Source organism: Lepus europaeus, chromosome 9, assembly GCF_033115175.1.
Source record: "Lepus europaeus isolate LE1 chromosome 9, mLepTim1.pri, whole genome shotgun sequence".
Lineage (NCBI taxonomy): Eukaryota > Metazoa > Chordata > Mammalia > Lagomorpha > Leporidae > Lepus > Lepus europaeus.
Window position 1 is genome coordinate 93,674,005 of NC_084835.1, and position 26,585 is coordinate 93,700,589.

Here is a 26,585-nt window from a genome sequence, read left to right on the forward strand (position 1 = left end):
ATTCAGGGGCCAGAGCTCTGGCAAAGCAGGTGAAGCCACCACCTGCAGTGCTGGCATCCCATATGGGCACCAGTTTGCATCCTGACTGCTCCACATCCAATCCAGCTCTCTGCTGTGGCCTGAGAAAGCAATGGGAGATGACCCAAGTCCTTGGGCCCCTTCACCTGCATGGCAGACCCCGAGGAGGCGCCTGGCTTCTGGCTTCAGATTGGCACAGCTCTGGCCATTGGAGTCATCTGGGGAGTGAACCAGCAAATGGGAAACTTCACTCTCTCTCCCCTCTGCGACTCTGCCTTTCAAATAAATGAATAAATCTTTAAATATATATGATACATATACATATATATATATATATTCAGAGTGCACTCACTTTTTTGAAAACATACACTTCAAAAGGATGATATCCTTAAAAATAATTTTGCAGTCATCAAAATCTTATACTAATTTTAATATTTTAATAAAATTTATACCCACAAACTGAGATTTTATTGAAACTTGACTAACCATCTTCCTTCTTAACCATTAGATCATGTTACAAATCAGAAGGCATTGCATTTGTGAATCCAAATATCTGAGACTCTTTAAATGGAAGTTAGCTCTGTTTACAAAGTTTATAAATCTGAAAATTTAAGGGCTGCTAAACATTATAATACATCAAAACATTATATCATTTTCAACAACAAAGTTGCCAACCAAGGATAATATTTCCAGTCTGTTTCCAAAGGCCTTCTTCCTATGGCATGCGTTTCTTTCTAAAAGTAGTGACTTTCAGATCCACTTTATTCTTCAATACTAAGTGTTTTGTGTGGTTCTGAACAACTTGCTAGCGTTACTGACAACCCACGGACAGCTCAAAAGTGGTGAATGTTGTTAGAACTCTTGCCTTTCCATAATAAAAATTGTCAAGCTTATCTCTGAAAATGGCAGCTCTTTCATAAGGAGGAGCTCGTTGTCTTCTGATACCATTTCTAAACAAGCTGTACAGAACACCCTCATCCATTTAGAATATAGGACATTGATAGCACCCTGAAAGCAACAAACTGATGAGCAGCCCATCCACTCCTTGAACACATGTGGCCTCTTCTGTTCCTATGAACTTCATGTCCACATTAGATGATGGGTCCAACATCTCATATGCAGCCCAAGTTAGGGCATCATTGTTGTTCCATATGTTTGGCACTATTATTTTTTTAATTTAATTTTCTTTGTTCAGATAAAATATAAATAATGTGAATACAAGTGATTAATGTGTGCTCCTGCAACCCAGTAAATAAACTTGCTTCTTCATGGGGGAATGTGCACCTCACTTGGGAGCTGCTGATTTAATTTGCAGGCAGTGAAGGGTGAGCCAGTTTGCAGAGGCAAGAAAGTCCTAGGCAAGCTTATAAACTCCTCACATCATGAATACCCAGAGAAGATCTACAGAGATGCACTGGGGTGCTTAGTATTTGATGACCTTTACACTCTCAGTGTTTGCACATATTAACAAGTTCACACCTATACATCTACTGCCTCATCTCTCTTTCAGCCACCCTGCCCACCTCACCTCCTACTTTGTCCCAGGGGAGACATGATTAGGAGCAGAACAGATACCAGGATTCCCCAAGCCAAAGCAGCTGAGAGAGTGTGCTGTTTCCCAGTAGACCCCTAAGAGGGCTCCAGCAGACATTGTGCTTCCAACAAGCTAGTCACATCTTCAAAGAAACCCAAAAGTGTATTCAAATAAATTTAAGAATTGAATGGAAACGCCATCTTATCATGACAAATTCCCTACATCTGCTAACTCTTAGTTCTAAATTACAGCTTTGAACTTGGAGAGCAGCACTCTAGCACTTGTGTTGATAACCAGCAGCAACTCAGATGGGTCCTGCCTTGCAGGGGCCTTACCAGGAAAGGCGTTTGCCGTGTGTTTAAAAAGAGCTTTTAAACACAAGATTATACAAGGTTCATTTAAATTTGTAGGACGGAGGAAGAAAGTTTACATGTCAAAGGAGATTGCCTTATACTTCCCATTAAAAAATAAATTAAAAAGCTTTATTAGGAGCATAAGAGATTATTACCAAGTCAAATTCAATGACAAGCACAAAAGAATGCACAATTTACAATGGAGACCATGAAACAACTGTATTCCCTTGAGCTTGTATTTGCTGATCATATAGTATGTACTGGACTATATACTTCTGTGAAAATGGACCTGTGCTAAAACTCTGAAAATGCAGAGGAAAGATAGGTCCTTGCCTTCAAAGAACCATCTAACAAGTGTCAGTGCACAAAGCAATTTGCATTGCAGCTCGACCTTGATTGAGGCAGCTAGTGTTCTGCCCAATCCACCCTGGGAGGCAACTCCAGGCAATTCAGCTTTCCCCCCAAACCTTCCTGTCTCACCCAGGGACATTCAAACAGCAAGAAAAAAATCATCTAAGACATCCTGATGCACATTTGCATCCCTCCCAGATACACCCAGATCTTTCTTGTAAAACTAAGTTGTGTCTTACATATGGGCACAGTTCAGTCTACAAACATTAGCACCTATTCCTTGGGAACTCTGTATGTAAACTTGCATGTAACTAAGTCTTGTTAGTCCTTGTCCTGGCTCATAATGCCTATACCACATCTATAAAGTCTGTGTGTAAAAAGCACTGCCAAGCCCATTCTTTAATAATCATAAAAGATGTGGCAAAATCAACAGAGTGCTGATGAGCCAATACTGTGATAATGGGAGTGGAAATATAGAAAGTCTAAATCTAGGCCAAAACCAATCCAGCCATTTACATGGTGATTTTAAACAGAGACAGGGTCTAGGAGACCATTTGTGTTGCAGAGTTATGAATAAATGAATTTGCATTTTTTGCCTGGGCCACTCATAATTATTCTTTTAAAACTAACAAAGAGCAGGCATGATATAGGACAATTATAGGAAGGAGAGCAAATATGGAATCAATCTTACAGCAAGAGCCCAGGAATTACTGTCCAATAATGAAACAATTTGAAGAGAGAAAAATCTGTAAACATTTAGAGAGACAGTGAAATCATAGCAATAAGGAGAGAGATTTGTGAATATCAAACCCTGCCAAGTCCACAGTCCTCCTCCCTGTTACATTAGGGTTTCAAATTATTAGATGAAATGGATTTTAGAAAGCCACCCCATATTTGGGGAAGGCCATTGATAATGAGAATGAGAAAGAATTATAGCAACCTTTTTTTTTTTTTTTTGACAGGCAGAGTGGACAGTGAGAGAGAGAGAGACAGAGAGAAAGGTCTTCCTTTGCTGTTGGTTCACCCTCCAATGGCCACCACGGCTCCCTCCTGGTCTCCCATGCGGGTGCAGGGCCCAAGAACTTGGGCCATCCTCCACTGCACTCCAGGGCCACAGCAGAGAGCTGGCCTGGAAGAGGGACAACTGGGACAGAATCCGGTGCCCCGGCCAGGACTAGAACCCGGTGTGCCGGCGCCGCTAGGCGGAGGATTAGCCTGTTGAGCCACGGCGCCGGCAGCTCATATGAGTGCCGGGTTCTAGTCCCGGTTGCTCCTTTTCCAGTCTGGCTCTCTGCTGTGGTCTGGGAGGGCAGTGGAGGATGGCCCAAGTGCTCAGGCGCCTGCACCCACGTGGGAGACCAGGGAGAAGAACCTGGCTCCTGGCTTCAGATTGGCATAGCTCCGGCTGTAGTGGCCATTTGGGGGGTGAACCAATGGAAGGAAGACCTTTCTCTCTGTCTCTCTCCCTCACTGTCTAACTCTATCTGTCAAATAAATAAATAAATAAATAACTTCATGAACATCTAGTCCAACTGTCCAATGTAACCAATGACAAAAGACACACCCATAGGGGCTAAAGATTCATCCTACTTAAGTGTCCTTGGTTTCCAGTTTCCCCCTGCACTGCACTGCACTCTGCTGTTGTTCACACATGGAGATAATGCAGCTAAACTGAAAGTTTGGATAATAAGCATAAGAACAAAATAAAGTTCAGCTGTTCCATAGATGGGTAAAACCCCAAAGTTGATAATGCACAAAAGAAAGATGGATAAAATGTAACACCTGATGCCATCAATGGAGAAACAAGCTCATGACATGCTTGTTTATGCAGCTGATTGCAGCATAAAGCACAGAGAACTCATTTGTTCTCCTGTCCTGTTCAACCTAGAGGGCAGGTACCATTATGATCTTACTAGTGAGATGGATGCATGTCTCTCACCCTTCTGACATTATTTAAGTGAAATAGAATCCACAAGAGGATGGAAACCGGAACACTCTTAGAGAGTCTTAGAACTCAAAGAAAGATAATTGTATTGCCACTTACCATGTATAATTTCTTAATCTTGTATTATGGAGAATGTCAATTTTATACCAAAGTAGGCAGAATTCCATGAATAAAACTCATGTACCCATCCAGTTTCAACCATATCCAACTCACTGAAGCTTGTTTCATCAATTCCTCCACCTCCCTCTTTATTTCATATTATTTTAAAACCAATCCCATATGATTTCATGATTTCATTTGTAAATATTTGTCTTTCTAAAAGATAGGTGCCCATAAGAAGACATGATCACAATACAAAGATCCCTCCTATGAAAATTAACAATATATAATATCATAAAATACCTTGCTCAAATTTCCTCTTTCATGATCTCTTTTAGCAATTTGTTGAAATTGGCATCCAGATACTTTTTTAAAGATTTGTTTATTATTTGAAAGCCAGAGTTACAGAGAGGGAGAGATAGCAATAGAGATCTTCCATCCCTGGTTCATTCCTCAAATGGCTACAATGTCCAGGATAGGGGCAGAAGCCAATAGCCAGGAGCTCCTTCAGGATCTCCCATATGGGTGGCAGGGGTCCAAGAACTTGGGCCATCTTCTGCTATTTTCCCAGGCCATTAGCAGGGAGCTGAATCAGAAGTGGAGCAGCTGAGACTTGAACCAATGCCCATATGGAATGCTGCCATCACAGGTAGCGGCTTTACTAGCTGCAACACAAAGCTAGCCCCTTCAGTCTCTTTTAATTTACATTTTTTCCTTTCACCACACCTGCCATTTGTTTAATGGAGACATGTAGCTAATAAAAATTAAAATTTAATTTAATTTAAAAATCCAGTTTCCCAACCACGCTAACCACATGTGAAGTGCTTGTTAGCTATATATGGCTAAATGTTGTGGTAGAACAGCACAATTTCTTTTTTTTTTAACTTTTATTTAATAAATATAAATGTCCAAAGTACAGCTTTTGGATTACAGTGGTTTCCCCCCATTCATAACTTCCGTCCCCCCACCCCGCAACCCTCCCGCTCCCTCTCCCATTCCATTCACATCAAGATTCATTTTCAATTATCTTTATATACAGAAGATCAATTTAGTATATATTAAGTAAAGATTTCAACAGTTTGCACTCACACAGAAACACAAAGTGTAAAGTACTGTTTGAGTACTAGTTATAGCATTAATTCACATTGTACAGAGATCCTACATGGGGAATAAGTACACAGAGAACAGCACAGTTTCTACAGCAGGTAATTCTGTTGGCCAACCCTACTCTGGAGGCTTAGAACAGTTCTATAGGGTAGTTTGGAGAGAAACCACCCTATAGAAACCTCCTCTGCTGCACACAGTAGTCACTTTAAACCTCCACCACCGGACATGAAAGCTGAAACAAAAATTCAGGGGATCTGTGTGCTCTGAAATTTACACAAGTGTTTTAGAATCACTTCTGTAATTTGTTTATTTACTAAACTTCTTTTATTTAACCATGTTGAGGTATTTATATGTGGCCTATTCATTTTAAGAGATGTATGAGATTCTATTTGAATGATGCATTGCTTTTTTAAAAAATCTATTTATTTATTTATTTGAAAGGCAGAGTTACGGGGTGGGGGCAAGGAGAGAGAGAGAGGGAGAAGTCTTCTATCTACTGTTCACTCCCCAAATGGCTGCAACAGCCAGAGCTGGGCCCATCCAAAGCTAGGAGCCAAGAGCTTCCTTCAGGTCACCCCCATGGGTGCAGGGACCCAAGCACTTGGGCCATCTTTTGCTGCTTTCCCAGGTGCAGTATCAGGTCATTGGATTGGAAGTGGCACAGCCAAGATTCAAAGTGGCCCCCATTTGGGATGCTGGCACCACAGGCAGCAACTTTAACCACTGCCATAGCACAGGTCCTGATTCATTACTCTTTTAATTAGCATTTAGATTATTTTCAGTTTTCCATAACATAGACTGAGCTTCAAGCAAAGCCCTTCTATGTCTTTTGTCTGCTGTCACAAATGACAAAAGAAGGCATTGTTGACATGGAGTTGCTAGGGCATTGAACATGTACATCTTCAACTCCAACAGTTATTGCCCAATTGCTCTCCCAAGAGATTATCCCAGTTTACACTCCAGCCAGCAGCCTGCTTGTAGTTCCCCTTCCTTACATCATTACCAACATTTATTTTCTACCAATATGGGTCCACATATGAGCAACAAAGTATAAATGCAAGCATGAAAACGGAAAGGAAAGGAATGGAGAGCAATGATTTGGTTAAATCTATGCTTTGTTTCTTTGAAAAAAAGACAGCAAATATTAACAAAAAGTCAACATTTGTTCAATGTGAATGGTGAGTGCAAAAGAGTTAGACACAAGATTTTTAGTATTATTTGGTGGATTTACATGGATAGAATTAATTTTTTTTACCCCATAGTTCATTTTCAACAACAAAAATATGCAGCATAAAGCAAATGTGTGAATATTTAAATGTTATCGACTAGGTTTTTATTTGATTTTCATTTTAGTTTTGGCCTTTTCTGTTTTGTGTTGTTTTGATTTTTAGGAGGTCTTTGTTGGTATTTCAGTCCAAAAAGCAAACCCATAGAGGGACAATTCAGTGGTTCTCTTTCCCCAAAGAACCTCCATCTCATGGAATGTTTCAGTGAAACTTTCCTGGGTCAGAAATTGCCAGGAGCTGATGTACTAGATCCTTGCATTCTGTATTAGTTATCACTTAGTGTTTTATTCCTCTTTGGGTAACATAAACTGAAGAGAGTAAGAACTGTGTGGAGAAACTGTATTTGGAATAATGCCAGAGGGTGTCACTGAGTATTTCTGGCTAGTTTTCATTTACTTATGAACTAAATTACCTGTCTCTGATGAGGAGGCTTGCTAACTCTTAGTGGCACTGTATTTGCAACAGTAACTTTAAAATCCAAACTGGAACCCTTTAGAGAATATGGCTGTAAGGCAGCAATGAATGGCTCCGATTTGTGAGTCCAGAAACAATGTTTCAGTCCTTGCTGTGGAAGAGGCACCATGCCAGGCCCCTGTGAGGGACATAAAGACAGACAAAAATGGGTCCTAGCATCTGAGAACTTAAAATCAAGCAACCATTTCTTTTCACAAGACTAACTACAAAAATTTTATTTTGATAGAAGATCACTCTGCCTTTGTTCTGTGTTGCTCTTTAGAACGTATTTTAAAGACCATTCAGTAGTTATTCATTGCTCAGTCAGTCTTGCTGACCTTTGGCCAAAAGCAGTCGTATTGTGACCTGGCCTGTGGAACTCAGCGCTTCCCACTCCATGAAGCTCGTGGCATAAATAACTTCAAATGCAGCCCTTCTGGAGGTCTGTGATGGGCACAGCATGAGGGAGAAACGGGGCAAAGCTGGGGAAAGAATGAAGTGGGAGTACCCAAGAAAAGTGAGAGTGCTGTCGATGTTGAAAACCTGCTTTTCTTCCTCTCTTAAGATAATTATTCTGTTTCTCTACGAGTAGGTAAGAAAAATAATGGGGGCTGCAACAGTCCAGATGCTGAACCAAAACCATCCTGCCCTGTAGGCCTGGGTCTTCTTTGTGAGCTCTTTGGAGTTCAATATGTAGGATAAACCACAGCACCAAAGAATTCAGTGAGGATGCATTTCTTAAGTGTACAAATGGTCACAGGAAAGAGCCTTGGGGCGCTGGACTATGTATGTTGTGTGTGTGTGCACACACACACAGAAATGTACACATGCCTGTCCCTAAACCACACAAGGAGAAAGAATGATTTAAAGGAGAGGACGGTCTGCTGTGTATGTCTTGAAGCCATTCACACTTTATGGTGTCTGAACTTCAAAAACGAAGCACTTCTGAAGGCCATTTAGTGCCAGCAGCACAGGACTTCCTGAGAAGTCCGGCTCGTAAAACAGAGGTGCATCTGGCCACCAGGACATCAAAAGAGCTCTTGGCAAACAGCAGCCCCGTAGGGGAAGTGTAACCCACTTGGAAACACCTGGCTGGTATTTCCCTTGGGCATTCCAGAAATGAACTGGTTAAAGAGGAATTAGTTAATTGCATGACATCAGGCAACTGGATGGGTCCGGAACATGGGGGTGGGGTGGGGTGAGGGTGGGGGTGGAGGGTGACAAGTGCCCTCCCAACTCCAGTGTTCCAGAAAGTAATCTTCCCTCGTGGGGGGGGGGGGGGGGTGGTGGTGGTAGTGTAGCAATAAAGTACTTCAGTCGCACAGTCTAGGTCAGGTCCGGGCACCTCTTCCAAGACGTTGATCACAAGTTGGAAGAATCCAGTTTGCTTGAAATGTAGGGCTGCATGCCCTTTGATTGGTGCAACATCTACCCCTCCCCCCCCCCCAAAAAAAAAAAAAAAGAAAGAAAGAAAGTATGATGCATTGCTACACTGGATCAGGACAAACGTCAAAGGGCTGAATAGAACGGTAAGATGGGTAAATTTACATTGTGGTTCTGCCCTGACCCCCATGCTCCAGGGCAGGTCGCCTCAAGCCTCTGTTTCTACATCTCTAAAATGGAAATGGGAACAGCAGTGTTTCGCCATCATAGTTGTGAGGGTGGCAATAATGTCAATAGAGCTGCTGTACAGACGTAATATTCAACTAGTACTTATTTTTTTATTGCTGTTCGCTTTAATGAAGAACCAAAGAGAGTTGAGTGTGTGAGTGTGGGGTGCACGGCAAACTGTAGCATTAGTTCCTCATGCTCCCCGTGGTGGGAAGGTGTGACTGGGCTTAAGGCAGCTCGCATCCCGCTCACTTCGGCTCCTCTCTCCTCCTGCAGCCAGCTGCTCCCTGAAGAAGCGGTTCAAGCGGCAGGAGATCGAAGCCATCCAATGCGAGGTGCGGAAGATGTGCAACTACACCAAGATTCTGTCCACCAAGAAGAACCTGGACCACGTGAACAAGATCCTGAAGGCCAAGCGGCTGCAGAGACAATCAAAGACAGGCAACAACTTTGTCAAGAAGCGGCGCGGGCGGCCGCGAAAGCAGCCCACCCAGTTCGACGAGGACTCCAGAGACCAAATGCCGGTGCTGGAAAAGTGCGTCGACCTGCCCAGCAAGCGGGGTCAGAAACCCAGCCTGAGCCCGCTGGCGCTGGAGCCCGCCGCCGGCCAGGACGCGGTCATGGCCACCATCGAGGCGGTCATCCACATGGCCCGGGAGGCGCCCCCGCTGCCGCCGCCGCCGCCGCCCCCGCTGCCGCCGCCCCCGCCGCCGCCTCCGCCCCCGCCGCCGCCGCTGCCCAAGACGCCCCGGGGCGGGAAGCGGAGACACAGACCCCAGCCTCCCGCGCAGCCGCCACAGCCGCCGCCCGCGCCGCAGCCCCTCCCCCAGGAGGAGGAGGTGAAGGCCAAACGGCAGAGGAAGTCCCGAGGGAGCGAGAGTGATGTCCTTCCCTAGGGTTGGTGTGTGCGTGCGCACCTGGGGCGGGGGACTGAGGCGTCGCAGGTGCAGCGAGCCGGGTGGGGCGCACCCTCCACCCTAGCAGGGACACCCAAGCCCTTCTCTGCAGCTAGCTGGCCAGACGTCGGGGCTGAGCCTCCAGGGGCCCTGGGGCAAGCCATGCGACGCGGGGGACGCGGGTCTGTGCAGTCCGGGAGTTCCCAGCACCGCGGCGCTTTAGCGTGGCGGGATGCGGATAGGTGAGCCCAGCCCCATCCGGGAGGAGAGGGCCGCCTGATGGCCCTCGTCCCAGATGGGCACTGGGATCCCATGTCTTTTGCTGGCCGGGAAAATCGAAAGGGAAACACCTTCAATTGGGAAACATTCCAAGGGGAGAAAAGCTGCAAATTTCTCGACTGGCTTTGAGGTAACCCACTTCCGTTTCATTGGTTTTTATTTTCTTTCTGTTGGTTTTCAAGCTGTGCTAGGCTTTGAGGCCCCAACCTCGTCTCCGGGTGACCTGTATCTTTCCGTTAACAGTACAGTTCCTTAGATGGAATCCTGTGATGGAAGGTGGGATTCTAGTGATGGGTGACCTTAGCCCTGCTTTCATATCCTCTGGTGCAGACACACGGAGTTTTAGCATCGTCTGTTCCTGCTTTTCTTTTGCCTGTTGTACTTTCATGTATGTACATGTCCATCACCGTGCTTGCTGCCGCCTCTGTCATGGTACACATCGAGGTCGAGTAAACCGGTACCTGTGTTGTAAAGTTCGCCCTTGGCCTGCTGTCCCGAGGATACCTGGCTCTGAATAACAATCATTGTGAAACAGATAATAGGTATTGATAGAGACCTTTTAGTAAGTGAGTAGCCAAGGATATGTTGACCCAGGTGTCAACCAGGTTGTTTTCATCCTTAAAACATATCGGCAGAGAATAGGCAGAATAAAATGGCTGTCATACCCCACAGCAAGTGGAATAACTTAACAAACCACCAAATACTGAAACCCCAGGCCCACCAGAAAGACATGTGTCTAGCAATGCCTTGGTAAGTGATTTTTTTTTTTTATTTCATTCAAACAACTATCATGGATTGTCAGAAAAAGGAAACAGAAAGACAATAGAAGTCCATTGTCTCTTGATAACTATTTCTTAAAAAGCAAGTGGGAGTAAGTGTTCTTAACTGAAAAAATAAAATAAAATTCTCAAAGGGTGTCACCACTCCAATTGTATCAAGCCACCTTGGACAAAGTATCCAAATTGTGGTTGCCTTAATAAACTAAAACATTTTTGTACATAATGTAATTATAAATCTATCAGTCTGCATGGATGCAAACTGTGTGTGACAAATCGTCTTTTAAATGGTCAATTTCAACTGTACATTTCTCATCCAAGTTGTACTCTAGCCATTGGTTTAGCGTGAACAGATATTGCATCACTATTATCCATTTCCAAAGCCCAAGTAAAACATGAAGACTCAGAATGAATATGAAGTTATTCCATTGCCGTAGATATTTTTAACAATTCAGATGTGGAAATTTCAAATAAGTATTTTCAATTTCCTCCCTCACTCCTCCCATCACCTTCCCCAAGACATCAAACACCTGGCATGGTAGATTATAGAAAGAGAGACACTGAAGAGAGAGAATTAAATTTTCTATTGGGAATTAGAATATCTGGTTTACCTCAAAATTAAGTTTCTTTACAGGAAGTTGGGACCAGCTGGAAGTTATATTATCACTTCAGAACACAATATTATTTCCTTAGAGAGAGGTGGATGATTTTTTTTTTTTTGTTAGAAGCCTAAGAGAATAAGTGATAGGATATCTATGGATGTGAATTTCAAAACCCCAAGTTAATATGTTTGCATACATCACAGCTCTGTCAGGGCACCAACAGTTGGTGGAAATTACAGTCATCCCGTTCTGCACTGTCACTATGGACCTGACATCATTTGCTGCCACTAAGTCGGTTGTGTTTAATTCTAGAGATATGTTAAGTTTATAGGACTGTACTTTAAAGCTTATATCTGAGACCCTCAGTTTGTGACTGGGTTAACCTTTGCCATTTCACACAGGCTGAATAGCAACATCACAACAGCCATTTCCAGTTTGTCATTCTCACGCCACGTGTGAGTGGCTCCAAAGTCACCAGAGGGGAAAGTTTAAATTAGCCCTTCTCACCCCATCGCTGACCATTTTCATTCCAATTAAGCCATGCAGAGATTTCTCTTCCTGTTGGATAGTGAAAACCATTCTTTTTGTTCTGTCCTGGCCTCTTTTGCTCCCCACCTGGTACTGTCTCTTCAGCTAAGCCTGTTAAGCACACAACATTTTCTTGCAGGCACTCCAGAAACTTCTTAAAGGAGGACCCAAAGTTTAATTGGCATTAACTTCTAATAACGAGTAACATCCCAGTAACTTTGGGAATTTCCAAACCAATGAAGGATACTCTGGGAGAGACACAGCAAGAGTTGCAATTCACACATAAACTGGGGTCTCTGGTCCTTTGAGTGAAATGCAAATCCTCTACATATAGATCCTAAGAATAGACTGGTAAGTTGCAGACTACCTAAGATGAGGCATGCTAACCAATTACTTGGAGGTGGAAGCAAGTCCAATCAATTACACAGATTCCTCTTCACCACCTCAGTATTAAATTTCTCAATTTTTCTTCTGCTTTTCCTCAACATAACTCATTTCATTGATGCAACCATTTCCTTATTCTCTAACTAATTCCTGTTCTTTAGTATCTCCTTTCCTGTCCATACCCCACATTGGGTCAGTCTAGTGTCACATCTAGTTGGTTGCAGGCCAGAAAGAAAATCCAGTTTTCCTAACACAGATTGTAAAGGTCTTTGGCCACCCAATACTGCCTTCTGGGGCTGCATTTTTATTTTGACAGAGAGCATTTGTGATGCCAGCTCCACAAAATATTCTGTAAGAGAAATCCCTTGATTTTCATGCCATTATTTTTTCTGAAATATACTCGCCTTCAGCAAGCAGATGTGGACTCATTTATAATATAAGGAGTTTGATTAGGGATGAGAAAAAAGATGAAATGAGATGTAACAGCCTCCTGGATTTTTAATCCACCTTACCAAGTGGTTGGGGCCCACTTGCCTTTCACCCTCTACAGGGACAAAAGTTGACCTGCTTCAAATAGCCCAGCTCTGGTCGAAGGAAAGGAGAACATTTAAGGGGCTGTTTTCTCACTTGGTAGGACCTGGAGTGTGCAGCCACTGACAGCCCAGGAAAGGTGACTACAGGCTGGCAGAAGATTAGCATGTCTCCCTGGCTTCTGTCTCGAGGGGGAGTTCATGTTCAGTGGCAGGCAGAATTTGTGCTCTGCACATTGCTGGGTCTATAAATATGATAAGCAAGTGGTGACAGAATTATTGTACAGGTGATGTTCTACATGCAGATCATAAAGGATTTGGGTTTTGGACTTAAGTAGAAAATCCGACTCCCAGCTTATTACCCAACAATATTCAGATAATGAGCTTTTGGAGAATATATTTTTTTTTCCCTATCACTAGGAAGATTTTCCTGGGAACTGTCTAAAGTCTATACAGATATATCCAAAGCCTTTAAATGCCAACTGCAGCATGGAGAGAGAGGGGGTGGCAGAAGTCGAAATGCCTCAAAAGCCATTTAAGTGTTCTGTTGCCGGATCTTCAGTCTTTCTCATTATGTAAAAGTAGATAAATATAGACATTTTTTTCTCAACACTACCCTAGTATCACAATGGTCCAAATGCCAGAGCTTACAGATAATGTCATCACAGTGCCTAGAAACAAACTGTAATATATCGTAGCATTTTCTTGGTGTTTCTAAAAGTTTCTTTCCACAATACAAGGCTCCCTCTGCCTCTTGTTTCTTGAAGAGTTCACGCCACTGATGCGTCTTCCTTCCCTCTTGGACTTAGTCATTTGGGGAACAGTCTTAGAAGCACATTTCAACCAAGGAAGAAACTTCCTGGATTTCTATTGCCCGCTTGCCCAGGTATAATAAACACTAATGGGGAGGGAGGGGGGATTGAAAAGAGCTGCCCACCAGTCAACAGGGAAGGGCAGTTGCACCCTGGGTGGAGTCTTTCTTTTTCTTCCTTTTTAAAAAAATCTATTTCTTAAATAATAAATGCACATGATGTGTTAAATATGTACATATATATTTCAAAAGAAAAAAATGGGGCACAAGATTGTCTTACAAGTCGTGCTGGCTAATTTTTAGTTTGTATTCATAAGTGGTTTTTAAAAGCCTTTTTTAAAGTGTAATTTGCATGTTCTACTTTGATTGTATGTAAACATATTTTAGAACAAAAAATGTATTTGTATTTTATTGAATATAGAGGCAAGAAAAATTGTACATTGTTTGAAATGTTCTTTTTGTAACAGTTTTTATTCATAAAGCATTTTTGTACATTTAAAATGAACATGGACTTGCTGTTATTTGAGGCGTAGATACATCTGGCATGCTTTACTGCCATGCTCCTCCATGGTCTTAGATGTTGGGTTTTAAACATTTTTTTCTAAAAGAAAGCTCAGTCTTTTTCGCTACCAGATCAGGTTAGCACCGTATAGAGCACTTAACTATTAAAAAAAAAAAAGTTAATCCTATTCATATGTTATTCATTGTGTGAAATTAAAGACATTCAATTCAGTCTAACATGAGTTGTGAATTCTTTTGTTTTATTTTCCATCTGGTTCACATCACTAAGGAGTTTAATAGCATTTGGGGTTCTTTGCTCACACCAACTGGATACAAGAATCATTGACAAAATTCTGACCCAACTTCTGTCTTTTGTGTGATGCTGGGAAATAGGTTGTGGGCAAGTTTTGTGTCTGACTTACTGTGTGACGATTCAGAAAAGATTGAACCACCTGGACATCAAGCCAGGGCTGATTCACAGTAGCAGTCAGACTTCTGCTGAAAGCAATCAAAGGATCCTAGAGGATGTTGAAGACTTGTCCTGTCCTTAATTTTTAGAAGAGCATTATGGATGGGAGTCAAACTTTTCTAACTAAATATCCCATAAAGTTAGACATTTGAAGGATGGGTTGATCCCTGGCTGGACTTAGAGTTTTGCAGAAAAGATAGGAACAGCTATTTAATAAACACAGACAGCTTTTCTTACCTACTTAGTGTTTACCCTGAGAGTCCTTGCTCTGAATGTCTTAAAAATGAACCAAAATGCTCTGGCTGCAGCAAAATGCTCCGGCCACAGCAGCCATTGGAGGGTGAACCAACGGCAAAAAGGAAGACTTTTCTCTCTGTCTCTCTCTCTCACTATCCACTCTGCCTGTCAAAAAAAAAATAAAAAAATAAATAAAAAATAATAAAAAAAAAAGAACCAGAAGTTCCAAGCAGAATATGACTAGAGTCAAAAAAAGAAAAGGGGTGGAGCCCCCACTTCTTCCCTTCCTTCTCATCCCACTCTTTCTGTTAATATTTATACATGGATTTTAGTAGCCTATTTTAAAGTACACTTTCCACATTTTACCTGGATTGTGTGTAAACATAGGTATATTTAGATACTTTTTGTCTAGTCTTTGGATGAACCTCTTGCAAAAGCCAACCAAATAACCAAGAAATGTTATGAGCAGTTCCCCATCCCTCACCATCAGTTGGACCCATGGCGACACATATTACGACGTTCAGGATTTCCAGCACTTTATCGTGATCTTCAGGATATGTGTTACGTGGAATAAGACATGCCCGGTGCAATGAATGGCAGTCCATGAGGATATACTTAGAGCAGCTTCAGGGTGGCTGGAGCCCTTGTATCATAAGTAGTCTCCTGAGATTCTGGAAAGGATTTAGTCAGTAGCTTCTAACAAGCAGAATTTGCTCCTCTTTTCTTCTATCCTGCCAGCCATTTTGCATTGAAACAGGAAAATTTCAAACCCTATCTAGTCCTGTTTCTATCCCGGACTCATTAGACCATTGGTATTTCTGAAATCAGCAATGACTTCCAAGGGTTCTCCTAATCTCTCCCTGCCAGCTTCTCATACAGAGACAAAGCTGTTGACTGGGAATGGGGTGGACTCAACTTTGGGATTTTTAATCAGCCCATGGAGTTACAGTTTGCTGACAGATTTTTAGGAAAGTTTGATGTGTCCACACATGTGGCTGTTAGGAATCTCATTCCACAAACAGGTAGAAGGAATATACATTTCTAATTTTTTCTGTAGTTCAATTTTATTAATTTTAATATCTTCATTCTACTGTCATAGCAGAATGTTAGATCCAAAGCTGGGAAGTTTCTCTAACCTGGAGAGGAAGGAAAGAGGTGTTCTAGAAAGCCTCGCTCAAACTTCCTTCCAAATTGTTTCCATTTCCCAAGTCCTTTCTATCTCCCAATTTTGTAGGCATTTAAACTAAAGGGCAAAAAGGTCTTTTGACTTTTCCTATCACTTTCCATTGTCAGATACATGCCTTGAGGCTATGTGAGCTCACCAAGGTAGTAGGTAGTAGTGAGAGGGTGGGGATGTTGGCCATCAGTTACCACTTCAAGAATCTGTCAAGCAAGCCACAGGGAGAGGACAATGGGCTGTGAAAAGCTAAAGGATATGCTCCAGGCTATAAATTGCTCTCTGTAGGTCAGGTGAGATAATGCATAGGTCTGAAAGGGACTGGGAAAGTGGAAAAAAACAGTGTGCAAAAGTGTGCATTTTCACTGTTTCTTATTACTAACACTTTCACTTTTATGCCACTATCCAGATTTTTAATTGTTATAAAACTATTGGCAACACACTTTGCTGTCACAAGAACTTTTATTTCCAGGATGAATTAAAGGAAAAACTGGCTCCAAAATGTTATTCACATTCACATATGGTGAAATTGGGAAGTAACCAACAAGAAATGTTAAAATCTCAAGAGTTAGAAACCACACATATTCTCTCATTATTAAGCTTGATATTTTAAAATTTAATTATCTTTTTTTCAGTGGACAGAGTACTGGAATAAGAGTCAAGAGACATGGATTGTTTTCCTGCTTGATCACTAAAGAACTCTGCTCAGAAGCGAAATTTATTTGAGTCTCACCTGTCTATTTTGCAAAATGGGAGCTGAAATTTCAGTGATACCTGCAAGGTTCTTCAAGTCTCAAGGTCTATGAGTCTCTCATCTTTGTACTTCCAAAAAGGCCCTCCTTTAATTTCCAACTTTATCCCCCACTATTTGCAAAACCATTGGCATACTGGGATCCTGGCCTCAGCCTAGTAGCCTATCTGATACAATTGAGACATGAAAGTAAGCAGGAAAGTAATGAAAAAATAGAATGAGGATGTACAATAAGTCCACCCTTCCTTCTTTATTCCCTCCTTCTTCCCTTCCTGCTGTCCCCCCACCATTCTTCCTCCCTTTCTTCCCTGCTTGCACATTGCCAAGTACCCAAGACGTAAGGATGAGCCAGAACAACAAAGCCTCGTTGAGAAAATCGCATCAAGACCCTGGACTTCCCCCCATTTTCTGCCTATCCACATTCTAGCCATCTTTAATTCAAAACTCACCTCCAAGAAATTTCATGAATGTGATCCACACACTTCTCTTGTATCACACATTTGGTAGCTGTACTTAACAGTTCCACATGTGACAAGTTAGAATTCTCAACGACAGCAGCCGTATAATGTTGCTCAAGTGGTTCCCTGCACAGGGGGACAAGGCTGAAAGGGGAGATGGTGCTAAAATCAAGATTAAAGTCCCATTGGTGAGTCGTGCATCCTGGCTGTGTCTTATGCCCAGTTGGTCATCATTTTTGTCATTTTTCACTTTTGTGAGGATAGAGCCTTTAAAATATGCTTCAAGGCTTCCTGTTTATCTCTTGAAAGTAGAGCCAACTTCTAGCCAATTGGGGAGTGAACCAGCGGATGGAAGATATCTCTCTCTCTGCCTTGCTTCTCTCTCTCTGTAACTCTGACTTTCAGATACATAAATAAATCTTCAAAAAAAAAAAAAAAGAAAGAAAAGTTGTGAAGATAGTACAGAGAGTTCTTATGAACCCTGTACCTAGTTTTCCTTTCCATTAGCATTTGAATAATAGTAGAAAACATTTGTTACAAATCATGAAACAATGTGATTGCATTATTATTAACTGAAGTCCATACTTTATTTAGATGCCCTATTTCCTGTTTCTGATCCAAAATACCACATTACATTTAATTCTCATGTCTCTGCTGGTTTCTTTGGGTGATGACAGTTTTTCAGAGTTAACTGTGTTTGTGAAGAACTTGACAGCTTTGAGGGGCATTGGTCCACTGTTTCTGGAGTGCCCCTCTATTGGGATTTCTCTGATGTTTTCCTCATTATTATGCTTGGGTCATATGTTTTTGATAGCATGATTACAGAGGGAACATTGCATCCTATCAGGGACCCATAGTATCAAATTGTCATGGTTGCTGTTAACCTTGACACCTGGCTGAGGGAGTGACTATCCAGTTTCTCCATTGTAAGGATCAATCCCTTTTTTTTTGGCCCCTTTTCATAGAGTATTTTAGAAGGAAGTCAGTATGTAGCACCTAACTTAAGTAGTATGGGAATAAACTCCACCTCCTCAAAGGCTGAACATCTTCATAAAATATTTAGAATTCTTATGAACAGAAGACTTGCCTTTTTTAACACTGTGATTTTGAAATTAATTTAAAAAAAAAAGTTGTAAAAACAACACAGAGTTCCACTTAATGCCTTCACTGAGCTTCTCCTAACATTAACACCTTGTAGAACTGTGGAACAATTACTAAAAGTAAAATGTTAACTTTAATACAGTACTGTTAGCAGACAATAGACAGGATTCCAACAGTTTTATTCCAATAAATCCACTTTTAAAGTATTGAGAGGTATTCTTAAGTATACTAAAATACACATAACATAAAATCTTAACCACTTCAAGTATATAGTTCAGTAGTGTCAAATACATTCACATTGTTTGCAATCGATCTCCAGGTTTTCATGGTAAAAAAAAAATGAAACTACATACATTAAACACCTCTCCTTTCTTTGTTTGACTACTGTACATATCTCCTATAACTGGAACCACCCAAAATTTCTCTTCTAAGATGTTTACCTTCTTCCTCCACTTATCATTGAATAGTATTCCATGGCATAGATGCACTATGGTTTGTTGAACTATTGGCCATGTGGGTAGATTTCAGTCCTGACCTGTTATGAATAAATCTGCTATGAACATTCATATATAAGTTCCTATGTAAAAATCAATTTTCATTTGTCTGGGAAAGTTGTCCAAAACTGCCATTGGTGGGTTGTATGGTACACTTGTTTTTAATTTTGAGGGGACCTAACAAGCTATTTTCTAGAGTATCTCTACCAGCAGTTTCTCTGCAACCTCACCAGTATTTGATATTATAGTTATGCTTCAATTTAGTCATGTTGATAGACATTCTGTTGTCTTAGTTTATTTGTGCTATTTTAACTGGGAGTCTTATACACTGCAAAAGTTTATTTATCACAGTCTGGAGACTGAGATGCTGGCCAATTCAGTGTTTGAGGAGGGTTCACAGACAGTGCCTCCTTCTGTGTCCCCATGTGGGGAAAGGACCTATTTCATAAGGGTTTGAGTTCCATTCATGAGGGCTCCACCTCATGACCTAATTGCTTCTCAAAGGCCTCAACTCTTTGGGAGCTTAGAGTTATAGCATATAAATTTTGAAGCAACACAGACATTCAGACAACAGTACTAGTGATAACTCACTGTGGTTTAAAATTATGTTTCTGTAATGAGTAATGATGCTAAACATCTTTTCAAGCCTTTCTTTGTCATCTTTATATTCTCTTCCTGGAAATGTCCCTGCATATATTTTGATTATTTTTTAACTGATTTTCTTAAATATTGAGTTTTGAGAGTTCTTCATATACTCTAGATCTAGGGGTTAGTGGGATATATGACTTATAAATATTTTCTTCCAGTCTGTAATTTGTCTTTTCATTTACATTTGAAGTCCTAAAACAACCCATGAAGCATGGGTATTGTTTACCTTTTAGCACGGGAGAACAGAGTCAGCAAGATAAAAGTGTTTTATGTTTGAGATGTGTAACTTTTAAGGCTATAGCTTGAATTAGAACTCCGTATAGTTTAACTCTTAGTCAAATATTTTTCACAATGGAAAGTAGTCTTGGTAATGTCATATTTAATCATCTATTAACATTTATTTTTTAAATTTAATTTCCTTAGAAGACAGAGACAGAGAGAGAGAGAAATCATTCTCATTCCCCCAAATGTTTGCAGTGGCTAGGGTTGGTTGGACCAGAGGCAAAGTCAGGAATCAGGAATATAATTCAGTTCTCCCATGTGAATGGCAGGGACCCAATTACTTGAGACATCACAACTGCTATGCAGGGTCTACATCAGCAGGAAGCCACAATCAGGAGCTGGAGCTGGAAATCAAACCCAGGTACCCTGACCTGGGATGCAAGTGTCTTAACCACTATATTAAACGTCCACTCCTCTCTCCCATTATTGATTCCTAGAGTCTAATAATGGACTGTTAATTAGGAAAGAAACTTAGAAAGCTTATTACTCAATTCCCTCAACTTAGCATTGATAAACTGTGGCACAGGAGACGAAGTGAATCAGTGAATCTACCATACTCACCTCACAGGTTTGTTAATTAACAGTGAAATCCAGCATAGAGTCCAATATCTGGCCTCCCAGTCTGATCTTTGCTGATCTACCACACTTTTTCAGAACTCCTCACATCCCACCATGTCCCACACACTCGTGTCCTAAGAGACTGGAGAAGCGAAGGCTAAGAACTTGAGAGGCCAGGAAACCCTCACCTTGCAGAGGTGAGGAAAGGCAAGTAAGTAAAGAAAGCAAATGACAGCAAAGGAAGCAATGTATGTGGGTATGTGGGCACTGAGATGGAGGGCCTGTGAGGACACAAAGTGGTTGCTGATACTTTGTGAGTGATATCCCTGCATCCAAAACATTCTTTCTTTCTCTGAAATGTTGGCAACATTCTGTAACTAAGAGCTAATTGTCACTTTGAAGCAAGACTCTAAAATGTGCTTCTCCTCAAACTTCCATATCCATCAGTTCCAAATGCCTAATACATAGGACACATGGCCAAACCATGTGAACACATTCTGAGAAATGTGCTGATTTTGTCTTATGTGAACATAGTAGAGTATGGCACAGAATAGTATGGCAAATACCTAAACCAGTAACATAGTTGTTTATTTATCATTCTCAATTCTACATCTGGTCCATAATTGTATTGCAATACTTTTATGTAGCTGGCAGTGCAGTAGGTTTATTTACAGCAGCATCACCACAAACATGTGAAATATGTATTGGGCTGCAACATTGCTACAGGTATGAGCTCACAGGGCAATGGAAATTTTTTTCTAATCCATTATAATCTTATGAGACCCCAGTCATGGATATGTGTATATATGTGGTCCATCCTTGAGGAAAATGTCATTATACAGTACATGTCTTATATAGGAGAATGCACATAGGTTATATCCAAATACTGTACCCTTTGATATAAACTACCCTCAGGGAGGTTCTGGAACGAATTCCTCTGGGACACCAAGGGCTATCTGTACTTTCCATTGGACCCTCCATTTCCTACACCAATTCTCTCATCTCCAGGCACACATCTTGATCCTGACTGGGATGAGTGGCAATGATACAGCTAATGAAAGCAGCTCTCTGCTGCTCGTTCTGCCAGAGCCAAAAAGTTTGGATTGGCTTAGGAAGATATACATTTATATTATTTCATTTATGGTGACCAAGAAAATAGGAAAAATAACCATAAGAGCCCAGAGGGCTCTCTGAACTCTCTGGGTCTTTAGGGACATTTCATTTTATTTTTTAAAACCTTATATTGTGAAATAAGTCACTGATGCAGAAACCACACAAAATGCTGATGGCCAAAGTGGTTGCAGCCACCCACGTGGGAGATCCAGATGGAGTCCCTGCCTCCTGGCTTTGGCCTGGCCCAGACCACTGTTGCAGGCATTGTCTCCCTCTCCCTCCTCTCTGTCACTCTGACATGTTAATAATTAAATGCAAAAACTTTTTATAGAAAGAATCCATCAAGCTCCTACAGCAGCCCTCAAATCCTCTAAAAGTAGCCACTCTCCTGACTTACAGTTACTACTTTCATGAATTTTTTTATGGTTTTATCATCCAAGTGCATCCTTAGACACGAAAAGTTCATCTGACTGAAATTTTAAAAACAGTCTTTCAAGTCTAAGTATATTTGTGACCCCTCCATGCCTGACTTCTCTTTTTCATTACCTCCTGAAGAACCTGGACGATTTGGCCTGCAGAGTTGTCCCTGGTGTGGATGCTACTGAATGTGCAGCTGTTGCACAGTTCCACATGTTTCTCTGTCCCCAGAATTCACTGACAAAATGGACAGTGAAGAGGAATGAAGAGGACATTGATAGCTTTGGGATCCGCACGGAGAGAAGGCCTACATTTCCGTGAATGGAGAGTCCCTACCTGCACTTCCAGGAATGAAAAGTCCTTGCCAAGGACCCCGCGGGTGCCTAAAGGTGAACCAGTGAGGATCAGACCTGCCTCAACCTTTAACCCCCATGCCCTGTATCTATAAAAGGAGCCCTCCCAACCTCTGATGTGTGACTTCCCCAGCCCCTGCTCTGTTGGGATCGGTGAACCTCACTCGGGAGCAGAATCCCAATAAAAGCTTATGAATTAATTGATTCATCTGGCTGGGAAGATTTGTTACATGCTGGGCACCTTGCAGACATTAGACCCAGATTTAATCTCTTTGGCAAAAGTGATAAGTGGCCTTGCGTCCTTCCATCAGGAGCACACAATGTCTGGCTGTCTCTGTGTGAAAGAACAGCAACTGATGCTTAATACCTAGATCTGTTCCATTTGTTGGAAATTGCAAAGTGATGCTATTTTATACTATCATTAATTTTTCTTTGATTAATTGGCATGCTTTTATAAAGAGATGCTTTCTCTTGTTTACACCTGCATTACCTCATAGAAAGTTCATATAGAAAAAGCAAGATAAATTTTTGATTCTTCCTCTAATTTTTAAGACAATAAGTTAATTCCATATCACCCTCTAAAATAAAAGGGAACTTCAAAAAGTTCATGGAAATTTGTATTGTGAAAAAATTCTAGGACCGGCGCTGTGGTGCAGTAGGTTAATCCTCCATCTGCAGTGCTGGCATCCCACATGGGCGACGGTTCTGGTCCCGGCAGCTCCTCTTCCGATCCAGCTCTCTGCTATGGCCCAGGAAGGCAGTGGAGGATGGCCCAAGTCCTTGGGCCCGTGCACCCGCATGGGAGACCAGGAGGAAGCTCCTGGCTCCTGGCTTCAGATCCGGCAATTGAGGTCATTTGGGGAGTGAATCAATGGAGGGAAGACCTTTCTCTCTTTCTCTCCCTCTCACTGTCTATAACTTTACTTCTCAAATAAATAAATAAATAAAATCTTTAAAAAAAGAAAAAAATTCTACATTGATTTTCATAAATGTTTTTGCACCAAAGCAAACTTAATTTTGAATTACATTTTCCATGAACTTTTTGAATTGCCCGTCTTCAACTCATTGACAAAAAAAATTTGAAGGGTTGCAATCTATTGCAATTATTATCATTATTGAAGCTCTATGTTGCTCATCTGTTGCCAGTTATAGAGTCTTCAAGTTGGTTTCTAAATTGCTTTTGGATAATTCCAGGAGTTTCTTGTAACCTAGACTTACTAGGTTTCAATAGTTTCTTGGCTATCTGGTGTGACAAGATGTCCTAAACTCGTTCTATTATTTTTCTGTTCAGATATTAAATGAGCTATTTCTTAAAAAAACTTTTGTTCTATTTTTTAAGTGGAAAAAGGTATTTTAAAACCAACCTATGTGCAAGGGATAGATGATGATGATAGATAGCTGGATAAATGATAACCAGAGACAGAAATATAATCTGAAATAAATATGAATAGGAAATAGCAATATGACTTTGTTAAACACATACATGTACACATGTATGTGTGCACGTGTATTCATATTGACATTTCCAATGCAGCTATTCCAAATTTCTGAAATTATAAAGAATTTTTACTAAAACACTCATGTGTGTCTTCTAGAAGAATTAGAAAAAAACATAATTATTCCTTTGATTTATTTACTACACGTCATATATACAAGAATCTCAGTGAAATAATCCTGATATTGTCTTCAGTGCAATTAGTAAACACATTAAAAAGCAATGTGTATTTTCTTCCTTCTGCCTTTTTAATTTTTTTTCTGTACCTACATGTTCAGAACATGAACAGCATATGTACTTGCTCCTTTTTAACACTCAAAGAATGTTAGTGCCAAAAGCAGCTGACTCCATAGTGCTCTGCACCTGATTCGTGTCAATGCCTCTGTCCGTGGGGTTGTTTCAAGTTCATTCTCAATTTCCAAGAAAGGGTTCATGGGAATAAACTTCTTGAGTTCTTGCATGTTAAGGGTTTCTATCCTTTATATGTGACAGTCCATTGGTTGCACATGAAATCCTTGGCTCACAACTCATTTCCTCAAGTATTTTAAATAGGTTCCTCTATTCTCATGTGACATAAAATAATGCTTTTTATAAAACCTAGTTATAATCCTTTTTTCTTTATTTTACTTGTTCTTTTTTAAAAAATAAAAAAAATTTCTTTTTCTTTAAAAGTCAATAACTTTATGAAATATACCTTGGTATTGGTTAATATTCTCTTTAAATATGTGATTTAAATTTTTAAGGAAGTTTCCTGAATTATGTATTTAGTATTCATTCTGGTTTTTTGTATTATTTTCTTCCTCAGGGACCCCTACCCTTAGGAATCTTCATTATGTGGCTTTAATTTTAGTCACTATTTCATGAAATCTTTTTTGTCTCCTTTTTTTTTTCATTTACTTATTTAAAAAAAATTCCTTGACCTAATTCTATATATATTCCTCATCAGGATTTTCTATTGTGTTTATTCACTATTGTGTTTTTTTTCTGATCTTCTTCATATTTAGCATTGTATTTTCATTTATTTTACATTATTTTCCTCATTTCTGTCATTTCATTTCTGGGCTTTCAAATTTCTAATTCATGCCATGGTTTCATGTCTCTTGGTATTCTCTTAATATCTTTTAGCTCATTTTGAATCATGTCAGAGTTTTGATTTGCTTTTTACATGCATTTTACTGGTATGTTTTTAATTTCGTCTCTTTTTCTTCTAATGTCTTTTATAGGATTTAGAAGTTGATACTTTTTCTGTTTCTAATTTTCATTAGAAATTAGTTCTCCTGAACTTTTAGAAGCAGACAGGGTTGGGAATAGTCTTCTAAATCTTGCTTGACTCTGCCTTCTGTTGTTTCTGTGTAGCATTAAAAATGTTGGTGTGCTTTCTAAGATCTGCTGTCTCTGTTTCCCTCATTTTATTTGAACCTTCTCTTTCTAGTTCCTATTATCCCTGTCATATCTAATGTCACATTAACTGACACAAAGATTTGACTAGAGAGTATTCCTCAGAGCATGGCCATGTGCTACATGCTTTTTTTTTTTTTTTTTGACAGGCAGAGTGGACAGTGAGAGAGAGAGAGAGAGACAGAGAGAAAGGTCTTCCTTTGCCGTTGGTTCACCCTCCAATGGCCACCACGGCCGGCGCACTGCGTCCAGCACACCGCGCTGATCCGAAGGCAGGAGCCAGGTGCTTCTCCTGGTCTCCCATGGGGTGCAGGGCCCAAGGACTTGGGCCATCCTCCACTGCACTCCCAGGCCACAGCAGAGAGCTGGCCTGGAAGAGAGGCAACCGGGACAGAATCCGGCGCCCCGACCGGGACTAGAACCTGGTGTGCTGGCGCCGCAAGGCAGAGGATTAGCCTAGTGAGCCACAGCGCCAGCCCATGCTACATGCTCTTGCCCATCTCTGCTCATGAGTTAAGACTCTATCCAACTTTAATTATGGATATGACACTAGAAATGAACAAAATGAATTGGCCAAACACCAGTACTGAGAAGTTAAGGGGAGAAATAGAATGCATGTAGATGTAGACAGGACATGAGTTTGACCTCCAAGAGTAGAAGTGGAGTCCTTGAGAAACCAAGGAGTGGAAGAGGATGGGCCCCATTGGTCTTGACCAACCTAGTTCTTCCCTCTCCTGTCTGTAGTTCTCATAATAACTTTTGAATGTATGAAGAATGCAGCAGTATGAGATAAGGAAGACATAGCTGGCATGACCTAGGCTATATCTTCATTTACTCTAGAACAAATTGTTTCACAATGCTTTGGTTCAGCAATCCAGGAGACATCTAATGCTCTAAAGTTTATACACTGGAAATTGTTCTGGATAAAGGAGAGATCTTACTGTGTGGTGGGGTAAAGTGCCACAGAAAAATGAGAAAGGTCAATGGAAAATAGAAGTGAATAAAGAGAAGGGGATCCTAATATTAAAAAGAAATAAAATTGGAGTTGGAATTTTTAAGCATTTATACAATATTTTTTTTGACAGGCAGAGTTAGACAGTGAGAGAGAGAGAGACAGAGAGAAAGGTCTTCCTTCCATTGATTCATCCCCTAAATGGCCGCTATGGCCGGCGCGCTGCGCCGATCCGAAGCCAGGAGCCAGGTGCTTCTCCTGGTCTCCCATGCGGGTGCAGGGCCCAAGCACTTGGGCCATCCTCCACTGCCTTCCCGGGGCCACAGCAGAGAGCTGGACTGGAAGAGGAGCAACCGGGACAGAACCGGCACCCCGACTGGGACTCGAACCCGGGATGCCGGTGCCGCAGGCAGAGGATTAGCCTAGTGAGCCACAGCACCAGCCTACAATATGTTTTAAAAATTATAAACCAGAATTCAAAACTGTGGAGACTGGCTTATTGTTAACAAACCAAGTCTTATATTTGGATTATGTGCTCAATTCCATACTGGTACCTTGCACATAAAATGCTCTCAAACCTGCTTATTCAACACACCAGTAAATTACTATAAGCCTACT

At 41.1% G+C, this 26,585-nt stretch overlaps 1 protein-coding gene across 2 annotated transcripts in view; it reads left to right on the forward strand.

Moving 5' to 3' along the window:
- Positions 1–14,290, forward strand: part of SETBP1 (SET binding protein 1) — a 393,524-nt gene extending 379,234 nt beyond the window's left edge. For both annotated transcript variants that reach the window (XM_062201596.1, XM_062201597.1), the window contains exon 6: positions 9,034–14,290. In XM_062201596.1, the coding sequence (XP_062057580.1) occupies positions 9,034–9,653 (620 nt within the window). In that variant the 3' untranslated portion in view covers positions 9,654–14,290. The remainder of the gene's footprint in view (positions 1–9,033) is intronic.
- Positions 14,291–26,585: the final 12,295 nt, after the last annotated feature.